The sequence below is a fragment of the Dicentrarchus labrax genome, unplaced genomic scaffold (genome assembly GCF_905237075.1).
Source record: "Dicentrarchus labrax unplaced genomic scaffold, dlabrax2021, whole genome shotgun sequence".
Taxonomy (NCBI): Eukaryota; Metazoa; Chordata; class Actinopteri; family Moronidae; genus Dicentrarchus; species Dicentrarchus labrax.
In genome coordinates this window covers 11,938,863-11,961,689 of record NW_026136713.1, presented here as the reverse complement: position 1 = coordinate 11,961,689, position 22,827 = coordinate 11,938,863, and the positions used below count along the sequence as shown (strand labels likewise).

The 22,827-nt window shown below is 41.1% G+C and overlaps 2 protein-coding genes across 2 annotated transcripts; one reads left to right on the top strand and one right to left on the bottom strand.

Annotated features, from left to right (window-relative positions):
* The first annotated feature begins 3,805 nt into the window (after positions 1–3,805).
* si:ch211-247j9.1 (uncharacterized) lies at positions 3,806–7,454 on the top strand. Its single transcript, XM_051420305.1, has 2 exons — positions 3,806–5,045; positions 5,950–7,454. The coding sequence occupies exons 1-2, from the start codon at positions 4,060–4,062 to the stop codon at positions 6,185–6,187; spliced, it is 1,224 nt and encodes a 407-aa protein (XP_051276265.1). The 5' UTR covers positions 3,806–4,059; the 3' UTR covers positions 6,188–7,454.
* Positions 6,374–22,183, bottom strand: mapk9 (mitogen-activated protein kinase 9). The gene is made up of 12 exons (XM_051420303.1): positions 21,957–22,183; positions 16,228–16,374; positions 15,421–15,550; positions 14,235–14,293; positions 13,980–14,118; positions 13,401–13,566; positions 11,412–11,483; positions 10,339–10,521; positions 9,750–9,874; positions 9,603–9,666; positions 8,762–8,833; positions 6,374–8,571 (listed from the first exon to the last, which is right to left on the bottom strand). Exons 2-12 carry the CDS (start codon positions 16,341–16,343, stop codon positions 8,435–8,437), a joined length of 1,263 nt encoding a protein of 420 aa, XP_051276263.1. The 5' UTR covers positions 16,344–16,374; positions 21,957–22,183; the 3' UTR covers positions 6,374–8,434.
* Between the last annotated feature and the right edge of the window lie 644 nt (positions 22,184–22,827).

Sequence of the window (22,827 nt, the reverse complement as noted above, 5' to 3'; positions counted from 1 at the left end):
TGCAGTTAACCACAAAGACAGGTTGGTTGTTAAAGGTGTTGCTCCTGAGCACTCTCTCCCGTTCTGTCAACTCTAAAAGAAGTTGTTCCCATGGTAACTCTGCCAGGTCTGTTAATTGACTGTCAAAATGTGTGATGCTCCATGATGATAAAAAATCCTGCAAACAAATGTATACCATCATATTACTGGGAAGATAATCACATCGCACAGCTGCCTCAAGAGATGATAGTAAAAGCTATCTAATCAAAATGTTAATGATATGAGCTATAATGAAACTGTAAAGCCTGTGGACACAAGTGTCACAAGTTAAAATGCGCCAAGGGTTTTAATTGAGAGTGTGGAGAGATGGTTTTTAAAAAAAGCAATATAATCCAATTCAGTATGGCAGCAACATAACCTACCCACACATGGATACCAGTGACGCACATCTCCAATGTATAAATCTATGTGGGATCGTTCGAGAGAGAGCAGGAGCGTGTGTGCACGTGAGTGTGGGCCTCTTGTTGCCTGAAGACACCTTGTTCATGTTCTCAAATAATCCACTGTGTTGAATTAAACCTTGAAAAAGACACTTGTTTAAAATGGATGAGAGCGAGGCACAGGCGCTTCGTGACACAGAGTTATGATTCTGTTCGCATGAGAAGAAAGTTGAAGAGCCATCCCTGAATAACACACAGAGACCTGAATAATCAGTGCAGATGAATACATGCATCAGGCCACGAGGGGTCACTGAATGGTTTACATGGTAATTCAAAAATAAATAAATAAATGGGGACCCTAAAAACAATTCTGAAAGCAGCTGTGGAGCTATGAATTAGATATTCAGATGTTAAGGCGTGAAGCATTTTGTAACTAAATAAATTATTTTACTAGAAATGGAGCTACATATTATTGTGGTTACATAAAATCATATGAATTTCATTCTTTATAAAATCTATTTTAAGCATTGAAAAAGGAACCCTATAGTATAACTTGTTATTCTGATTTACTGGACTATATATATTAAAATATTTTTGTAAACAAAATACTAGCTTTTTAGTTCCTGAGTTCTTAAAGTGCTCAGAAGAAATTACCTTGAATATATACAATTCCATCACAACTGTTAAAAAATGGAAAATAATAATAATGAATAATGGAAGTAAAATGGAAATACTCTAGTTCAAGTACCTCTAAATTGCACAGTACAGTAGTTGAGTATGACATTTCTTTCCGCCACTGTTAATATTGTCATAAAAAAATAGAATAAATACAACAGCAGCATCAAAGTCTGACTCCTCGCTGAGGTGACTGCTGCATAGGAAAGCACGGTTGTCTTAATAAAACATGAGTAAACAGCAAAGAAACGGTATATAATCTGCTCAGGTAGCACTGCAGCTTTAATGCACAGAGAGAGAGAGAGAGAGAGAGAGAGAGAGAGAGAGAGAGAGAGAGAGAGAGAGAGAGAGAGAGGTTGGGGATCAGAGGAAAGAGAGGCAGGCATGTTAATCTCTCAAAAACACACCTTCATGCAGGAAAACACCAACGCATTACAGACAAACGCTGTCTGCCTTTCTTTTATCTCTCCTCTCTCCTTGGCAGTCCAAGCTGCTGCCTAGCTGCTCGACTTCTTGTCACTCCTTCACACAACATCCACAGCCACACTTTCCCTGATTTGTCTTTTATAGTTTTATACTCAGTGATGGATTTGTATCTTGAACTATATATAACCTCCCTTACGCCCCTCTATAACCACTCAACAGTTCAAAGAGAAGCTGGCTGGCTGTGTCACCCCTGGAAGCTTCGCCTAAGCAGACCCGGTCTCTTGTTAACAAGGGCCCTCCTCAATTACTCTCCATCGAGACACTTGCTAAAATAGCCACAGAGCCCCCCCCGCCCCTCGTTCATCCATCCACCTTTATTATTTAGAACCATGGGGATCTGTGTTGCCATGGATCCTGTCGCCATGGCTACAAACAACTACGCAGATGTACAGGAAGTGGAGAAGGACGAAGGGAGAAGGAAGGGTTGGGGGCAATAATCGGTCTTGGAGGAAACTTAATCTCTGTGTGGCGGAGATCCAGCTGTGATAAGTCACGGGGTTTCGGGGGCGAGGGGTTAAAGACGACAAGGTTGTCCTTTGTTCAATGACAGATAGAGGTCAGGGCAAAGCCTCAGAGGGATATGAGGGAGATTAAAGCACATGTCTGGTATTCCAGCTGGTTGTTTTCTTTCAGAGCATTTTCTGGTCTCACCTTGAGCACTACAGCAACACTTTTCTCAAATTCCACAAAGATTTTCTTGTATTAGTTCAGGACAGTGCAGGGAGGAAACTATGCCCCGTTTAAATCTTGCAACGCACGTCTACAAACAGATAAAACATTGTGATTCCTCTACTGTCTGTGCAGCCTTGAAGGATGCAGGGCAATTTACATAGGGCAGATAAAAGTGGAGTTTATCAGTGTTGACGGACAACTGACTGCTAAATGTGCCCATGCAGAAATAAAGTTTGCAGCGTGTCCTTGATTTTTGAAGCATTGCAGCGATAGTCGAAAGCTCTTGTGGAACACTTTGTTCTCAGTAATGTAGAGTAATCTCAAAATAAATAGGCAGCACGTGTGGTTAAAAAAACATTTGAGAGACGTCACTTCCTCCATACTCTCTGTAGTCGTTTGACTGGAGGTGATTTAAGGACGTGTCTATATGGATGTTCCCTCTGATCAAGAGGAAGTGCCTTTTATAGTGTTTCCTTCATGGCATCACGCTAATGAAAGAGTTCTTCACTGGGTTGTGTGAACAATAGAGGATCAATAGGCCTTATTTGATCTTTATAAGGCTAAAAAAAACAACTTACTGTCTCTACGACTCAACATGGATCAAAAAGTCATCAAACTGAAAAAATAATGCATAGGAGGCAAACAGCTCACAAAATCGTTATCCTAAGCGATAAAAATATATTTGATCACGAAATTAAATCATATTTCTCTGGATACTGTTGCTCTGAAACGTCACTTTGTCTTCAAAATGTCTTAAATGATTTCACTGTACACCGCCCATTTAAAGTGGAGGCTTTAATACTGTTGTCTATAGCTCCACCTTGTGGTTTTAAGATGCACTGACCACAACACTAGTGAGGAAGTGAGTGTGTGTCTGCAGATATTTAGCCAGTTCTCTAATTTTCTCTCTCTCATGCAGATTCTCCCAATCATCCCTTTGTGTCCTTAACTTGTACCCCTGAAATAACATAAAACCTTTCCTCGACACAGCTCAAGCACAATTTTCCTCTCTACCATACAGTGTGGGTTAAATAGGCAACCTCCATGATTTGAGAATGCCAGCTGAAACTATATGATGTGTCACTGGTTTGGTGCTGAGCTGTCCAAGCTGTGATAAATGCACGTTGGCAGATTCCACGGAGTGAACTTCTGTCCACAGTACAAGCACTTGGCTGTTAACACATCCTACAGCGTTGCAGACAGAGTGCGTTAAAACAGAGAAGGAAAATCAATGACCCAACTGAGGTAAGAGGACCGTGCAGCAAAATTAATCCTGATAAGCACTGTAGCATTTCTTTAATTGTTAAAAAGCTTGTATTATGTCAAATCTCTACGTTTTGTGTTTTTGGCAGATGGCACTGTAATATTGTGTGCAGATTATGGGGTTCATTGTGTGTGCTTCACACTTTGTGCGCATGGCCACTGTCTATTTCTGTGGTTGCAGCTATGTGTGACTGTCTTTAGGAATGAGACTATATTACACCCTGGTCCCTCCCTCAGAAGCTGTGCTAAAGTAACAGCTGATGTCAGTCCTACTTAAAGACACACACACACATACACGCACCCCACACACACACGCAGACTGCAACCTGTCTACCATTAGGCAGCAGCTTCACTGCAGAGAGCCAGCCAAAGGGGGAGGAGGGTTCCTACACCTTCCTCTCCCACGACACAACAGCACTTGGCACAGGTTCTGTACCCCGCTCACAAATCCCCAATCCAAGGCTTGAATCCCAAGTTACAGCAGACAGAGGAGGGGTGGGCAGTTATCTCTGGCTCTCAGCACTCCCATGTGCCTGGTTAGATCATGGAGCTGCACTGTCTTCCCACTGAGACCCCCACCACAGCCAGCTCCTGCTCCACGGACCCCCTGTACGACAACTGCCCACCTTTTGCCCAGCGAGGGAGAGCCAGGGTAAAGGAAATGGAGAGTAGGGTTGTGTGCCCGGCTGTAACCAGACTCCCAGGCCCCTGCAGCCCTCTGCCTGGTCTGGCCCCAGCTAAGATTCCCACACTGGTCAGTGGGGGAAGAGGGACTGGCGCCTGGCCAGATCACAGCTACTGCAGCTGGAGAGGTGGCCTGGGAAGAGCAGGCTGGGAAGCAGAGCTGGATCCAGGCGTAAACAGAACAATAGGCGGGGAGAGAGGAGGAGAACAGGGAGGTACCAGGGGAGTTGAGAACAGAGCTCATCTGAACCAGAGCCCCAATCCATCCCAGAGTGAGGAGCACAGGAGTGCTCTCTCTCTGTATGATAACCTCCCTGAAGCTGTTACCCCTGACAGCCTCCAAGAGGTCTTTGACATGGAAACAAGCTTCCAGGAGCACTTGCAGGAGCAGATGTATCGAGCATGGGCCCCTGAGCAGCTCCAGGGACTGATGGATGATGAGGGAGCAAGTGAAGACAAGAGCCCCTGGTCCTCCTGTGAGATCATCCTTGCTGAAAGTGGTTCTAGTAACCAGGGCCAGAATCCAGACCAAGATAAGAAGAGCGAACAGGAGCCAGAGCTGGACTCTGGATTTAAGCAGGGGGACAAGATGCTGCACCTCAAGCTCCCAGTATCACCTCCTCAACAGCATCTTGCAGCGAGTTCCCCTCCGTTATCCCAAACTGAGTGCCATGTTCTGTGGCCCCCAGCTGAAGCCCATCACCCACAGCAGCCATCCTGGTCCCCTAGGGTGCCCCCTCCCGTACCCCTGGCTGACCCCTCCGCGAGTGCCCTTCGCAGCCTCCTCACCAGCATCCAACAGCAAATAGTCAGACAGAGGGAGGAGTATGAGGCACGAATAATCAGGTAATGTTCATGTTGTTTTGTCTTGCATTTCCATTTCAAACTACACAGCGCACATAATCACTTTGCAGAGATTAGGCACAGCATGTAACAGACAAATGAAATGTCCTAAATTGAATGTGCTCATGCTCGTGGCTTCAGTATTACACTTTCACGTCAGTGACTTTCCTGTGAGAATTTTCCAGCCCGTGGTATATTTCCAGTGAAGGGTAACACAATGTTCCAGGGCCTCAGTTGACCCCAAACTTCACCCTATATCCTGTTTAGTTCACAGCACACTGACAACTGTTATTAGATTACTTTAAACTTTTTCCAAAATTCCTCCATGGCCTGCTATATTAAGCACACAGACTGTATTAATATTATTACTAATAAAGTCCTTATTTACATTCTATTTAACCACCTCTGTTACTGTCTACTGTGAAAATCTCAACTTATTACATATTTAATGTTAACGACTTGGATGTACCTTAAACTCCTAAAAGATAAATTCACAATGTGCTTATTGGTAAATAGCTTTTTGGTTTTAATAAAGAAAGCAGAGCCTGTGTGGTTGACCTATAGAAACAGCTCATGGCACTGGAAAGAGAGCTAATTTAAGGGGCCATGCTGCTGACCTAGACACAACACATACCTCATTTATTACTGATATAGATAGAGCAAGTCTCAGTGTAAGGTCATTGGTACTGCTTCGCAAGGGCATAAGGAAAATCACAATTCCTTTAGCTCGACAGAGTACAGAAAGCAATAGATTTGATTGTACACTTTAACTCAACCTTGTAAGCCACCTGTTCTGTCTTATCTAAATGTATCAGGCACCAAGAATCAAACCTGCTGTAACCAATCAACACCCAGTCATTCTATATTCTTGTCTTTCTCCCTAACTTCCTTGTGCCTTTACCACCAGCCTAGAGCAAAGAAACGAAGAGTTGCAGGTAGAGGTCGTTCGGTTGAAAGCAAACCTCGTACAGCAGCGGCACTGGTACCAGGTTGTCCAGGCTAAGATCGTGGAGTCTGAAAGGGCCCGGACTGCCGCAGAACTACGCAATGCAACTCTGCAGAAGGAGATGGAGCAGTTCTTTGACACCTTTGGAGAGCTCAACAATGAGGCCAAGAAGACAGAATGTATTGTCAAGAGTTTTTAAGAAAAAGAAAAAAGAAAAAAAAGTGTGATGATATGAACAGTGTGTGCAAAGTGAAGGACAACAGGCACAAGACTGGCTAGTCTTTAAACTCTAGTTAGGATCTAGAAAAGTAATTTGTCACGATCGATGCAGAATGTCTTCACTAAGAATCTGAGAAATGTACAAAACAACATCACTGAAAGAAAATTAATCACTGATGTCCACTTTATTAGTTACATTAGGGCAAAATATGTTGGCCAAGTGATTATATTGTGGTCATTGCAATCACACAGGACATCTCTGAAAATAAAAGGAGAAACAAACTGAACAAAAAAATGTGAGATGTACAGTGCATACAATGGATCTTTTTTTTTTTTTTTAAAACATGGTAAACACATAAGATGTTCTGAGCATCGTAATGCTCAGTCCTTATCTGATAAGATTTTTGGGAGTGAATTGGCCACTCCTCTGGTCATTTAAGGCATGACTGAAAGAATAAGGTCATGATTTATAAAAGGAAAATATAGTGTACAACATGGTGCTTCAAGTCCTCAGTGACTCCATAGTGTCATTTTCTCTGCATGTCCATTACACTGTGCAATCAGTTCTGCAAAAAGCAGCTCCAAGGTTCATTTCAAGTTTCCATCTTGGGTTCCAAGGTCCAGCAGATTTTCATTCAGGACTCCACAGTCACATCCTCATTTTAAACCACATCTGCTTTTTGTTGAGGGGCCAACTTCCTCCAGTGACGCAGCCTTTGCAACTAGGTGACTACTGTCTTTAAGAACGATTCAACGGACATCATGAAGGAGAGCGCTGCACAGTACATCATCGATAACACACACACACACACACACACACACACACACACACACAGGCTTACAAAGCAAAAAAAGAAAGAAAGAAAAAATACAACATCTGCATCAAACAGGCTTTCAGAACCAAGAACATCAAGGTACTGTAAGTGAAAGAACTGACCTGAATGGATTTTTTATAACAAGAACTACTGTATCTTAATGGCATTTTTAATGCCTTCATGCAAGTTCAACACCATTATTTGTGTTTTACTGCCTTTACGTGTGTTCTACATGATGTCTGAGTCATGATTAATTTTGTTACTGTTCCAGTACTAATGGAATGGTTCAGAAAAGGAGCAGCCAATGCATTGATTTGTCCATGAAATGCTTTGACACGAGGCTTAACTTACATGGGCCTCAATGTGATTGTGTGCAACATTTTGCAAGAACACAAAAATAAATACTACATGTATCTTTTTGCCTCTCCCAGATTTACAGGATTATGATCTATTCTTTTTGATATACACATTGTTAGTCAGTACCTTTTGTCAAATGGGGGTGATTTCAATATATGGTTCTACAGATATGTTGAGTCTCTTAACAAAACAAGCACATCTTATCTATTAGCCGTGAAAGAGTCTACAGCCACTGTGAGTGTCAGATTATGACATCTTTACATACAGTACATTATATCAGAAAATAAAACTGTAACACTGCAAGCACAGCTTCCCGTAGCTGTCAGGAGGAAAAGCTCATAATCCACATCACTCAAGCCAATTAATTAAAACACTGTGCAGAAAGCACCACTGTGGAGATCTGCAATACTGTGAGCTAGCTAAAGGATCGATCAAACTTTGGATGAGTGTTTGATCATCAGATGGACATCAGATGGTCGGTGCGATAAGCTTTTGTTCGTATTGGCGTAACATGCATGAGAGCAGCTGGCAGCTGTGGTCTATGTTCAGTGCGTGTCTGCTCTAGTTTGATGATAATAACCTCTGGTCTCAACTTAAAAAAATAAAACTATTAAAATACAGGCATACAGAACAAACAACAATCCCCAACCTACTCCTGGTAACCTGAAAATTCATATGGATGCGTACATCATATATACTTGATGAACTTAAACAATACCCACAGGGAAGAGAAAGATAAACCTTTGACCCAACAGATAGAATAGATAGCGTTGACCTCTAGGCAGGAGTCCAAAAAGAAACAAAGTCTGGAGTTGAAGGCGATCAACAAGATCCGCCACATCACACACACAGAAAAACAATAGAAAAATAGACCTATTCATTGAGGTTAAAGAGGAACGGAGAGAAACATGATTTAAAAAAAGGGACAAAACATTTAAGAAAATGGGGAGATGAGAGAGTAAAGAGAAGAAAGGAAAGTGATATTTGGATATTGTAAATGGGAAGGGGGAACTGAGGCAAGCAGACAGGCAGACACACGTGGCCATGGACTGTGTTCACTGACTCTCGTCCAGCGGCCCCGTCAGTGTGTCAATGCTGCTGCTGTCTGTGTCCGAGGCCAAGGTTTGCTCCATGGACATGGACGAGATGTCGTTGGCTGATGAGGACTGGGAGGCTGAACCGGACACCACATCTGATACATGACACACATGGAGAGAACCAGGGCATACGTTTAGGTAGTTGTACAGATAAGAACATTATTTAGAGTTAATAAACCAGGAAACCAGGTGCGAGCTCGAGCTAGTTGTGATCTGACACCACTCCTTACAGCAGTGGATTGCCCAATATCGCAGATGATAAATGAAGACAGAGCATGTACGTACCTGAGCAATCTTCTTTCATCAGTCCGTTCTTGTTCCTCTCTTCCCAGTCTATCACCTCTTCATAAATGAGTTCTGTAGAAAACCAGAAAATATTAGGTGCAATCATTGTGTGTTCAGGATGTAGCCTATTTTCTGGTTAGGACGCTGGGTTTTAAAACGATTTGTCACAAAGAAAAAATGTTGACAAGTGACACATTTTTCAGAATAAAACTTCTTGTAAGATTTTTCCACGTGAGAAAGAAAAGTGACGTTTGTGTGCAGCCGGAATGGTTAAAAATTTTGTGCAGGAAGACAAGCAGCAAAAACTCAGCAACACTATTTTCTTAAGTAATTATTTAATTATAACATTACCTACACATATTTTAGCTACCACAACTGTAGACACAAAATTAAAATATTTTTTTGTCTTTAGAGTTGTTGAGTCGGTTTCATGCACAAGGCATAAAAAGGTCTATTTCTCAAGTAAAGCACACTTTGACAGTGTTCAGTCCAAACAAACTTTCCAGGATTGTTGGATTCCTTTGCTACCTTTACACTTTTTTCCATGTTTGTGTATTGCCATATCAACCTACACCAAGTATCTTAGTTGGTTTTAATTGGATCTAATTGAAACAGTGTCCTGGCAAAAAATTATGAAAAAAGTCAAAATAAACAACGGTAATTTTTTCAGTGTAACTTCAAATGCTTTGCACAGTCCACCAAGAGTATATGTACATATGGTTATAGAAGAAACATGATCCTTAATAGGGTTAGGTTTAGTTTCTTGTAACTTGAATGTAAAAATGAACAGGCTGTTAAGCTGCACTGCTGACAGATTTCCCTAGAGGGCAGCGCATCCTACCTTTCCATTGCTCGATGCTGTGCTCCCTCTCTTCCAGCTGCTTATCTGAAATCTGGGGAGGAGGCTGTTAAACAAAGAGAAATAAATATATCAGCAAGGTCAAACACAGCGACTGCAAGTGTACCACCACTGGAACAGTCTCCTCACCGCGTCAGCCTCCCCAGGGTCATACCACACGTGAATGTATGGGTGATTGAGGGCTTCTTCTACAGAGATGCGGCATTCAGGATCAATGACCAGCATTTTGGATAGCAGGTCCCGTGCCTGACTCGCTGTTATGGCAACAGAGGAGGGACAGTGTTACTATGGAAAGAGGCTCATGATGACATCACTTCATTTAAGCGGTCTTCATGAGAGCTGATTACTTCCCCTTGTGGTGTTGGGTAACATCTCTGGGAATGTCAAGATTTGTTCTCTGGTTTCAGTAATGTGATCTCTAACTCTAAATGCCACAGATTCGGGCAGAGAAACTTTTGACCTGCATGGTCATTCTTTGAGCTAGTTGTATAAGGGTTTTCAGCTCCTTTTCTAATATAATTTTGTTGAGAAATGTCTCATTACATCAATATACTGCAGATAAAAGCCTCTGTTTTGATAAAATCTATACATTATGGAAATTCCCTTAGTAAGAGATTTTAAAAACCATGAAATCTTCTCAAGTATCTATGCTGAAACTGTAACAATGTGCATTTAAAGTTATGATAAACAAATGTACTTTAGTGTCAAAAATTCTTACTCTTCAGTCTGTCATGTTCTGAGTCAGAAGGAAAGGCCCAGTCTGGGAAAAGCTCGGCGAAGCTGACACCAGGATACTGCGGCTTGTTCATCACATAGTTCCTGACGGTCTCCATCAGTCGGTTCATAAACTCCAGACTGGGCGTGCCCAGAACCTCAATGACCTTATTCCACTGGTCGATGTCTAGACAACATGCTTGTTATGGAAAACTGCAAAAGCGGCATTATGGGCATGTATGTGTATCAGAAAATGAAAGAGACGTTTGATAAGGTGCAGAGTCACTTTGCATTCATGCTAACTTGCTCGCAATAATAATGATAGCATGCTGATGTTTTTACAGATGCAGGTGTAGTTTTTGCCATGTTCAGATCTTAGTTTAGCATGCTAACATTTGCTAATTAGCACAAACTTAGTAATCAGCACAGTTTGTAATGTATTAAATGTGATCTGCGAATCATGCATGTCTATGATGTTGAGATATTATAGTCTGGAGTTAGACCGACAGTCCAGCATGGCTAAAAATACAGATATGCACATTCAGCCGGCACGCTGACTTACAATTTCAGTAAAAGGCTATTACTTCCCCCCGATGAAAAGCAATCTATCCTAGAATCACACTGCGGCCGGCATCCATTCTCAGCTACTCAGGTGTAAATGGACAGTGCCACTAAAGGAGCTGGTGAGTGAAGAGGTGACCAAACCCATAAGAAACAGAGAAACGGCCAATATAAATGCAAATGAATTGAATCGCTTCAATTTGATTCCCTCTGTCAATTAAGGGCATTAGAGTGATCTGAAAAACAACTTCACAGATTAATAATCATCAAGAGGGCAGAAAAACAAATGAATCATGCTCTCTAAATTGGTCTGTGCTGGAAATCTAGAGTGGTCCTATTCAACAGATTATGTTTAGAGGGTATAACAGGAAAATGTCTTGACAGACAAGTGTGCCAGAGGAAGTATAAGAAAAAAAATTGTCAAGATGAATGAGATATTTTGTTCTAAATAGAAGTTAGATGGAGGGTGAAAGATGGAAGAAGTGGCACAGAGACGGTGAGAGCAGTGAAGGATACGGTCAGTGCCCTGGAAGATGACGCTGCCTTTTACCATCTCTCCCATGATACACCCCACTGACCAGATGTCCACTGGGAACAGAGAAGACACAAACAAACAAACCCAAAAGATATTAAATAATTACCACATAATATAATGCACACTAAATATACATGACATATGGAGGCTGCACAGATGAAAACAACGCTTCATGGTTTAAAGCTCTTGTTATTTTAGTCCATCCTCTAGCTGTGGCCTGATGCTTTCATCATATTCATCTTCAGACTGGCTTTCTTTTCTCTCTCTGGCTTGGGAACCAGACGCAGCCTCACAGGCCTTACTTCTCGCCTCTGCAGCTCTGCTTATCAGTTTACGCAGCTGTTGCTCTCCATCACGTTCCCTGTGTGCGCTTAGCAGAGTAGGATGTAGTTTCTCTCTCTCTCTCACACTTGACTGTTTGCTTTAGAGCGTGTATATGTGGCAAACAGCCATTAACTCATTTCTTCTCTCTGTTCCTTTTTCACTGAAGCTGAAAGGTTTCTGTGCTCTGATAACGTCTCTAGATGATGCAAACCACTTTAGGCCAAGTCTTACAAACACAATGCATAAATCATAAGTTTAAACTTTGAACAGCCTACACTCTTCTTTGTGACTGCTCTAACAGAGTAGTTAAACAGGTAGCTCTGGGCAAAAGGACTTTCTTGTTAGGCCAGACCACATAATAATTTGGCTACTTCCTGTTTGTAATCCTACCTCTGTGATGTGTCATGTTTCACGGCTCACCTTGCAGTTAAGCTAAGAAAAGATATGAACAACTTTAGTCTTGTAGACAAATGACACGTTATAAAAATGTTCTAATTTGTAGCACAAACTGACAGCTTTAGGCACCTCTTTAGCTAGGACATTATCCCAAAGACTACAATGGCTCCTGGCACTTCCTTATTCTTTTCATCTCACTTGGATTTGTTCTAAAGAACTGAATAAACTATTCCTGATTTAAAACTTCAACATCCACATCCCCTGAGGGTTTTGCGCCTCCACTTAGAGAAAAACACTGATAAGAAGTCAAACGAGGAAGGATACAGCCCTTTCCAGGAAAGGGGATTTTGTGAGAGATCATTTCAGCCATTATGCAGCCAACTGACCACAGGTCCACTGCAGCAGAATAGTGGTATGGTAAGGACATTCATTGTCATCATCAATGACCAAAATTCAAGATAGCTGCTAGATATATGCACTAAACAGCCTGAAGGTGAGTTTTTGTCTGCCTACTTTGGTTGCTGATGTTCTTGTGGTTTCTGAGACACTTTAAGCAAATGGTAATAATAATGAAAGACTTGTGACTGTGCACTCCAGTCAGTCTTTTTACAAGTTAACTTATTATTCTTAACAGCCTGCACCATCTGTTCAGCTGTGATATGCTTCTTTGCTCACTCAAATGCTGCTTAGTAAGTATCTGTTGACAAACTATGTAATAATTACCTCATGCTTCCTCTGCATTACGTTCTGTAATATCTTTTTTGCATATTGTCATATATGTAAGATTCAAATGAATGTCTGATAAGCCAGTATCAACCAGTAATGATGGCTCTTTGTTATACTGTATCAGGTCCCATAGTGAACCACAGCTACTGTACATGTCTTAATGCAGCATTGGACATGGTAAAGCCCCTATCAACAGTATCAGTTGGTCATAAAGGTGAATAATTTGCTCAACAATAACATAAAGAGTTTCCCCTTTGTGTTAAAGCATTTAGAATTCCTGAACTATTATTTTCTTGTTGTAAGAACATGAAAGTATATCATTGGCATATAATGTCATGTTATTCAATTCATCGCAATACCTTTGTAAATTGCAAATTTAAAAATAATTATACTAGAGTACAACAGAGTGTTGTAGGACAATGTGGTCTTATTCCTTCATCTATTCCTCTCAGCTCATGGCAACGTTTTATAGATATGAGATAAGATCTTTACTGTTGTTAACACTGGTGCTTGGTTATACTTACCATTCTCCTTATACTTCATGCCCAGTATGACCTCTGGGGCGCGGTAGTATCTGGTCACCACGTAGGGAGTCATCATGAAGTTAGTGCAGGCCGTCCTTGCAAGGCCAAAGTCCAAGATCTTTAGAGTGCAATCTGACTTCACCACAATGTTACTGGGCTTTAGGTCCTGCGAGGAAAGAAAATATGAGGTATTTATGTCTATACAGTAAGATGCCGTCATTTTGGAGAAAACTGTCGCATTTAAACAATTGGACCAAAAGATTTAAAGACATTCTTCCAAATATTAAAATGTTTTAATATTATTTTTCACATGGTAATAAATATTTAGGACTACTAAAGGACTACTGACTACTTGATTAAATAGCTAATTAATGAGCAAATGGACACCAGATGGTTTAACACCTGGCCTTACAGCAGTGATGTAGAAGTGTACTCCAGGGTGTGCCAGTACACTGTGACATCATTGTTGGGTTCAACAGAGCAGGCTTCTGACTTTCAACCAGAGAGGGCAGTGAAATGCTGCTTTAAATGATTCTTTAATATAATAGACCACATCATAATTATTCCTTGTCCTGTTACCCTGTGGATGATGCCAGCAGAGTGCAAGTGCCTGATGCCACACAGGATCTGGTAGAGCAGGTAGGACATCCTCTCATGGTCTAGGTCCATGTGGATCACCTGGCATAGACTGGCATCCATCAACTCCATCACTAGATACCTAAAAGATGAGGAAGGAAGGTAAAGTGGTAAAAAAAAAAAAAAAAAAGAAAAAGAAGAAATCTCTGAATCCCAGTGTAGATTGTTACAGCCAAAAAACGGTCCACTGTCACTCACAGGTCCTGGAATTCCTCCAGGGACTTCTGAGGCGTGAACACATTGATCAGACGGATGATCTGCAAGCAGAGAGACAGGCCATTAGTCCACTCTGTTACTCTCCCATCTACATCCACTTCTCCGTGGAGAGATAGTCAACTGAGGGCAGAGCACTAAGTGGGTTTGTCTGGATTCTATCACTTTGAGGAATTGATTTAATTCAAATTGCAGTGAGCTGACCCTCTCTTTTTCTCAAGTTTGTACATTATTTAAATATTTATTTTTTTATCTCAACAGACAATTAAAGTCTTTGTGCTATGGCTGCCAGTCATATTGAAGTCCTACTGTGAATCACATCAGTTAAATACAAAAGAAAACAATATGAGACAATACATGAGAAGATGTGAGGGTACAAGCTATATTTTAATTTGACCGACAGCAGCAAACATGTAGCACATAGGAAGATAGGAAAAAGAGACGACATTAAAGGATAGTTTTTAGGTCTGTCATAGAGATGCGCTTCCAATAGGCTGTAAATGATGGAGGATAAAAAAAAAGTCTTCGCTCTGGGGAAAAATACATTCCAAACTTTAGCTGAGGCTAATATTGAGTCTTCAGCAGTCTGAGTTAATCAAATCAAGTGGGTATCTTCCAACGTTACAGTGGTTTTAGTATACTATCCCGCTACTGCAGCTCAGCACAGAAACACTGTCCAGGGAAAATATTACTATGTTACTTTGGCTGCTACCCACTCGATGTGTGTAACTCACATTGCTAAAGTCTCACGTATTTTTTTTTTTGATCAAGCTTTTATTTTTTAATACTGGAGGTTAGATTGACCGTACACAGACTGTACATAACAGGCTAATAAATATGAGTAATTTTAACATAGATACAAGCATCAACTGCCTGACAAAGGCCTTATTTGTCCCTCCACTTGTAAGTGAGGTAAGTAAGTAAGTAAATAAATAAATAAGTAAATAAACACATAAATAAATAAAACAAAACAAACATTATAATAAACAATATATTAAGTGGTAAGACATAAAAGAAACATCAGTCGGATATTGAGGAACAAAAGAAACAATGTAGACCATATCTTGATAATGGTATGGTATAAACAAAGCTGTTTTATTGTACATATTGGGCGCCTGACTATTATCCTTTTGTATCAAATGTTAACCTATCTGTTAAATATAAGTCTTACATTTTTGTGGTTGACACATTTGAGCAGCACCAGCTCCCTGTAGGCACGCTTAGCATGGGTCTGGTTCTGGAAGGGCCGACAAAGCTTTTTCACTGCCACCGGTATACCAAGGACTGTATCTAGAGCAGAGCTGGTCACACATTGTATGGAGAAGGGAACAGACAGAGACACAGGTTGGCAAGGAAGAAATTAAATGCATCCTGCAGAGCAAAGCTGTTGTCTGACTTACTATCAACTTGATGAAAAGAAAAAGAAGAAAAAAGAAGCTATCTTTTGTCATCTTTTAAAATAGGTAAAAAGGTAAAATAGATTTTTTTCTTTCTTTACTTCAAACACTAAAAAGGGGCTGTAAAAAGCAAAAAGTGCAGGTAATCAAATTGCTCAAAGAAGATGGCAATCTGGCTAGTAGTTATCAAGACATCTTGCTCTGGATTTATGTGCTACACAGACAGACCAACATTGCCATAGGAGGTCTTTTTTACAGCAGACATTTTGACTTCCTATAGTAGGAAAAGCACAGATGTCACTGATAGCATTAAACACATATTAGTGTCCCAGTAAGCCATGACGGTGTGGCAGTGACGGTGTATGTTCGCCAGGAGGATCCTGAAACTGGAGCAGCTAAATGGAATCCAGCCATCATTCAATTTAACATTCATACCTGTGATTTTCCTACAGTGAAATTAGTCTACTAGGGGCCCACCACAAAGGGCAAAAGTTAACTTAATTCGGAGGATCTCATGGTATTAATAACATCCTAGGCTGGTGACAAATCCACCAACTTGCTAATAAAGTACAGTCTCTCACCAGACGATGCCCTGGGCCCCGGAGCCGATGGCACGGAGCTGCTGGTAACGCTTGAGTACAGTGAAGGTGGAGTCTCCCACCTGAACGCTGTAGAACTGGCCCTCTGCCTCACTCATCCTGCTGAACAGTCAGGACCACCAGCACTGTCTGCAGGGAGGCAACAACACACAGAAAAAAAACAAAACAGATAAACGCCCAAACAGCATGACTGGCTTCATGCCTGGCATTTATAAAATCTCCCATCTCCAAATGGCCGTGCAAAATGGTAAACAAGCTATAGCCTGTTAATAATCCTAAATCAGTGTGATGAGGTTATTGTAAGCGAGAGAACTTGAAACCTTTTTTTCAGTCCACTGAATCACACAAATGATCCACAGTGAATGGCAGGGCCTAATATGGTTCCATCTGTCAGTCCCTGGCATCACTCCCTTCACTTTTAGCCCAGTCTAAAGCCAAGCAATCTATCACCGCTTTCTGCCCAGTTCGTTCATCTGACAAAGGTAACAGTGGGTTGGAGCTGAAGCCGAGGCTGTAAATGTTTTGGTGTGTGTGTGGTGGAGAACAGAGGCAACTGACAGCTTGGAGTTCCTGAGGCCCTCGCTGCCATCTCTAAACTCATGCTGACACTCATGCTCAGTAAACACATACATAACACACACACACACACATACACACACTGATGCTGGCAGCATTAGGCTTAAGCATGTTCATTATTCTTTGATCTACATCCAGCTTCACAACAAGCACATGTGCAGCCATCAGCATGAGATGTTAACACATAATGCGTTCGTATGTTTATAAAAAAAATATGTCAATGTTAGCATTGATTCCTCAGGCAGAAAGTGTAGGAGTATTTTTCTTGGCCACGGTTTGTGTGTGTGTGTGTGTGTGGGAGAGGACACACAATTATGTAGCTATGCAACAGCGAGCAGTCATGGCTGTTTCATTCCTTCAGAAAACAGCCACAGGTTAAATGGAGTCTGATATTTTTGCCTTTTCTGTTTAACAGGTTACAAGGACACATGCATTCACTGGGTTTTCATGGTCAGAGAGATAAAGTGCTAAAAAGACTGGAGCAGCAGGGCAGAGGTTATAATCGAATAGAGCCCAAAAAAAAAGACACCTCAAGCTTCTTGAATGGTAAAGCTACTCAGTCTCAGCTTTGGCAGCAGCAAAAGGACGTGCAGTAAGATACATCAGTGAGTAGAGGACCAACTGTAAGCTGACTGACTCGACTGTTATTGCCTTCAGATTGAAAGGATTAGTGGAAAAAGGGATGAATTATGAACAGAAAGGATCAAAAAAACCGACCTGAACCGCACTGTTAAGGTGGCTGGGAAGGTGATAGGTGTTCCACAGACTATATAGATTATTTCCAAATTAACTGATAGTTTATATTATTATTATTAGTAGTAACAGAATCATTAAGACTGGTGATTAAAGAAACAAATCTTAATAATTTTTAAGTTTAAACTATTATGCTATTTTATTATTATTAAGTTATTTAGTAATTAACAAGCATCAATAGATAAATTGTTGCAGCCGTAGCTAATATATATTTTTTATACATGCATTGGTGCAAAAGCTCAGGAACAGTTCGATCAGTTAAAGCTGCAGTTGGTAACTTGGACTTTGTCATATTTGCTGAAACTGTCACTACATTCAATTGTGAAGCTCAAAGTGTGGTGGCTCTGGTAGTCCCCAGCTTGGCAGTTTTGACTGCCAGCTCCTGGCTAATCCAAAAATGGGCAAATACATGAGTGGGTGGAGCCGGGCTGGATAAAGTCTGGTTACTGAAAACAGCCGCCAGAGAGACTCGGAAGGTTTTGCATTGTGTATGTTTCAAGTTACCTACTGCGGCTTTAATGGCAAAACGAGCCTTAGAAGTCCAGCGATTTGGGAGTAATTTGATAAAAAATACATTTCCATTTAGACACGCATTATTATCTTAGATCATTTAAACACACACATTAGCATATGCTACCACAAATACACAAACTATATACAAACCCTCCCACTTCCCCTCTTCATTCAGTTTCATTTTCATTCCTTCAGTTTCATTTCCCTTGTTATTTTATGCATCTTGTTCAGGTATTTCCCAGCATGTTTACAGTGTGTCTTCATTTGATTGTGTTATCTACTCACACAGAGTCTCTGTTTGTAATCTTGGTTCTTTGGTTTATTTCCTGTTGGTCTGTTGTGATTTTTTTCTTTTTTCTGTTATAATCCCGGGTTTTTAATCTCTTTTGAAGATGCCATCTTTTTCTTTTCTGCATTGCTTTGTAAAACACAGAAATATGCCTTCAGATGTAGTAGGTGTGGGTCTGCAACCGCACTATTACTCAGATGAAAAATGAATCCATCTCCTCATCTACTTTCTTCCTCTGCCTCCCCAGCTTTTTCTCCTCCTTCTCACATGTACGTCCAGCTGGCTCTCTCACTACACCCAAGGGGAGAGAGCTGCAAAGACCTTTACTTCCTTCGTGCTTCTCTCACTCTTTCTATTTTCCTTGGCTTTGTCTTCCTTTGTCGTTCTTTTATGCTTCTGACATTCCCTCACCCTTTTGACTTTTTCTGGTTTTCTTCCATCTTCCCTGTGGCCTCTTCAAAGATACCTCAACTGCTCAGTTAGAATAAAAATTAAGTTTTCATTGACATGCTGGCAGCATGGATTCTAGGCCACAGATTCAACACAGCACATGAACACTTTGTGCATCCAGCAACACATTGGCCTCTGAGGGAAATAGTGGCGCTGCTACTTTAGCTTGGAGGTACTTTTTCTCCAGCATTTTTTTTTACCTCAGCGTTTGGGTGCACTGATTCACAACACACACACACACACACATCAAGCTGAAGAACCCTGTGAAGGGGTCATTAATCATAACCAAAACCCAATTTCAGCATTATGTACAAGCCTTCACTTGCTGCCAAGCTACGCACGACATGGGCTAAATGTAGAGTTGACTCAGCACAGATATACGGACGCTGACAAGAAACAGGCAAATTGAGGTGAAAATTGCATGTAAGCTCAGAAAGCCAGACAAACACCAGCAGGCAGTTGTTATAGGTCTGGGCTGGCCAGCAGGCATTGAGGAGTTTGTTCGAATTTAAAGGGGATTTGATTAGTGTAGACTAAGGTTAATGCCCTCGAAGGAAATCTAGGCTATTGCAGGTAGGCTACAAGTGGGACAAATCAAAGACTAATAGGATATAAAGACACAAGAAAAACACTTAACTTAGCTTAACTACTGATACCACCACTTACATATTTAGTAAAAATGTTTTATCACATTGCTTGACCTTAGTAATGACAGTATTGTTATTATTATCATTATTATTATTATTATATATTATCAGCCGACATTGGCCTATAGACCAACGTGTCGGTTTATATTTCATCCGATATGCAAATGCAATATGTTTTTTCCCAGTATATAATGTAAAAAGTCTTGTTTTTTACAGTACTGATGTTTAACTATTTGTTTTATTTTACCTATTCTTTATTTTTTCAGTGTTCATTTCTAGAATTGGTTGACCATGTAGTAATATGTTAAATTATTTAACATGTTAAAGCATAATATAATAATTAAATATTCTGTAATAAGAGTTATTTGTTTAAGAAAGCTGCTTTCTGAGTAACTTTGCATAGTCATGCTGGTGGTCTATTTTCATCTAGCTACAAAATTAACTGTATCCGCTGCCATATTGGTAACGGTCCGTTTTCCCTCTCTAAAATCGGTCTCAAAAACACCATTTTGGTAGACAGTAATACCACAAAAATCAGATACCAACCCTAGGGCCGACCATTAACTGTGTAATAACAGATTTTTGCTTTAATGATTAATTACACCTTATCAGTCACAATATTAACCGCATAGTTACAAACAGGCTGATCACAGACGTTTCTTCTGAGAATTGCTGTAATTAACCAGTGTCTGCTTCCCAAACATCATTAAGGCTGAATGCAAGAGCACTTTAACTGCAAAGACAGCCTGCCGGTACCATGTAAGTGCATTTTCATTTATATTGTGCTAGAGAGACACACAGAAGATTAAATGGGAAGAAAAGATTTATTAAAAATATTAGTTTTAATATTACATCAAATTCATGTCAAGTCAGTTTTATTCATAGAGCCCAAAATAAATTAAAGTCATTTGGCAGGCGGGTTACATTTGCCCCCATACACATTGATCTGGAGCAATAAGGGGTTCAGTCTTTGCTTGGGGACACTTCAACATGTGGACAACAGGAGTCTGGGATCAAACCCCCAACCCGACTATCAAGGATCGACCTGTTCAACCGAGATAGCAACTGAACTACAGTCGCTCCAATATCAACCAAAATAATTGTAATTCTCATATTTACCTTAACTATGTTTTATCAGTGTTATAGATGAACTGACAGAAAAGAGAACAATTCCAGACTTAAAATGACAAAATGCCCCAATATACGACATACACCCTTATTATTTAGGCCATTTTTCATTCATTACTTACAAAGCGATGTGATTTAGTTCATTTCAACACTTCTCTTATCAAGGAGTCGAAGAAGAAGAAGAAGAAGAAGAGAAAGAGAAATGACCTTCACACAAACATCCTCATCCCCAAGCTCATCATGACTACTGTCCAGTTCAGTCAGCCCAGCCTTGGGGTCTGACGTGGCCTTGGCTCTGGGTTGGCAGCTGGATGGGAGTCAGTGGGCTGGCTACAATGTCAGATTAGCATGGCCCGAAGACTCAGTCTCTCATCAGAGTTACAAAACACACAGGGGGAAGCTAAAACTACATCCAGGCTACTGCTACTACTGCAGCTGCACAAGAGAGGTCTGCTGAGACTGTCAAGACCAGTCTCTTGAAGAGGATGAAGGATGCTGAAGATGTGTTAATGGAAAAAAAAAAAAAAAGGCTGCTAGTACCACGTGTTGCTCGTACAGTGTATGATCCCACTGCACTCTAAAACAACTCAATGCACCCTGTTTATGCTTTGACATGCTTCAGACTTTCATGACAAGACTAATCTCATGGTGCTTTGATTTGTTGACAAGCTGGAACTTGCCTCTGACACACCATGCCAAATAAAATAGCTGGAAATAGCTATGGCACTAGCGTTAGCGGTCATTGCATCCACAGCTGTTTTCGTATTTGGTTTTAAAAACCCTCAGCATACTCGGCCTATAGACATGTCATTCATTTGGCTGTAGTTACATCAGCGTGCTGTATTAGGTCTGTGGGTGAGCTGTGCAACGCTGACCGCCCTGTGGAAGAACATAGGTGTGAAACTCATCATTTCTTATAATGCCCACATTAAGTACTCTAACACACACACACACACACACACACACACACACACACACACACACACAGAGAGAGAGAGAGATAGAGAGAGAGGGAGAGGGGGAGAGAGAGAGAGAGGTATGAAGTCACCCGTGTATGTGACACACCGCGGCCGCAGCACCGCTGGCTCTCGGTGGTTGAACTGAAATCAACGGTTCACTCACAACCTAAGTCCCCCCCCGCCCCCCTCCTCTCCTAACACAAATGCCGGTTAAATCCACGTCGCGTTTGGTGGGTTACAAAGTTACCTAGGCCTACACTCCCCGTCCTTTTTCACTTCTGTCGACAGCAATGCGGTAGTCGGGCCGGGGGCTGAACTGAAAGCTCTGACGGACCAACGGACAGCGGAGGAAGAGGAGGAAGAGGAGGAGGAGGCGGCGGCGGCGGCGAGACCTACCTTCTCCCTTCGCCGTTCCCAGGGCACTCCCATGCATCGAAAACACAGATAAAACACTCTCTCCGTCCTTCGGGCACAGCCTAGACACGGAAAAGTTTCGGAGGACGGGCTGTCACGACAGATAGACCTTCCTCCAGTTTTCCCCCAGCTAACTCCAGCGGCAGCACGGAGAGGGACGGGTGCGGAGGAAGGGAAACGCCACAACAAGACCAGTACCCACTCAGCATGCGGGTGACGTCATCACGCATACGTGGGCGCTAACTTTTTTTTTTTTTCTCATCCGCAAAAACTTTGTGGAAAACTTTTTAATCTGCATGTTATTCTTTATAACTATCAGTATAAATATATGTGGTGGGATAACGAAAAGTAAGGCTACTTGGAGTAAGTAAAACACAAAATACAGAATTTATCTGCCAAGTAAAAGTAAAAATTATACAACACAATCACCCCTGTCAGTGTGAGTCATGGTATAGTATTGTATTATTATTTGGTGCATTAACATGTACATTTTACTGTTATAGCTGGTAGAAGAGCTAATTTTAACTATTTCCCCCCTTAGTGCCTCATGATTTATAATCTTGTAGCATTTCTTTAAGCAGAAGTAGGAAGTACTCCCCTGTGCCTATGTTAACATCCCACCTCTGCAGAGGATGCACAATTGTTGCATACTAAATGGATTAACTATCCAGCAAACTGAGGTCTGAGGGAATTGTAAAATAAACAATAATATTCTACTGTATTTGTCTGCAATATATCTTAGATACGCATCCATAGACTGAGTTAGTCCTTTTTTTATGCACCTCATAATGGTAATCTAAGAACATACAAGTATAAAGCTACAAGTTTAGTAATATAGCATCAAAATCTGATT

Coding starts and splice junctions, on each gene's coding strand:
- si:ch211-247j9.1 (XM_051420305.1), top strand. CDS start 4,060: ATGGAGCTGCACTGTCTTCCCACTGAGACCCCCACCACAGCCAGCTCC. Junction 5,046..5,949: donor TATGAGGCACGAATAATCAG/GTAATGTTCATG, acceptor CTTTACCACCAG/CCTAGAGCAAAGAAACGAAG.
- mapk9 (XM_051420303.1), bottom strand. CDS start 16,343: ATGAGTGAGGCAGAGGGCCAGTTCTACAGCGTTCAGGTGGGAGACTCC. Junction 14,119..14,234: donor CTGGAGGAATTCCAGGACCT/GTGAGTGACAGT, acceptor CTCATCTTTTAG/GTATCTAGTGATGGAGTTGA. Junction 9,875..10,338: donor AGAACATGACAGACTGAAGA/GTAAGAATTTTT, acceptor TTGCCATAACAG/CGAGTCAGGCACGGGACCTG.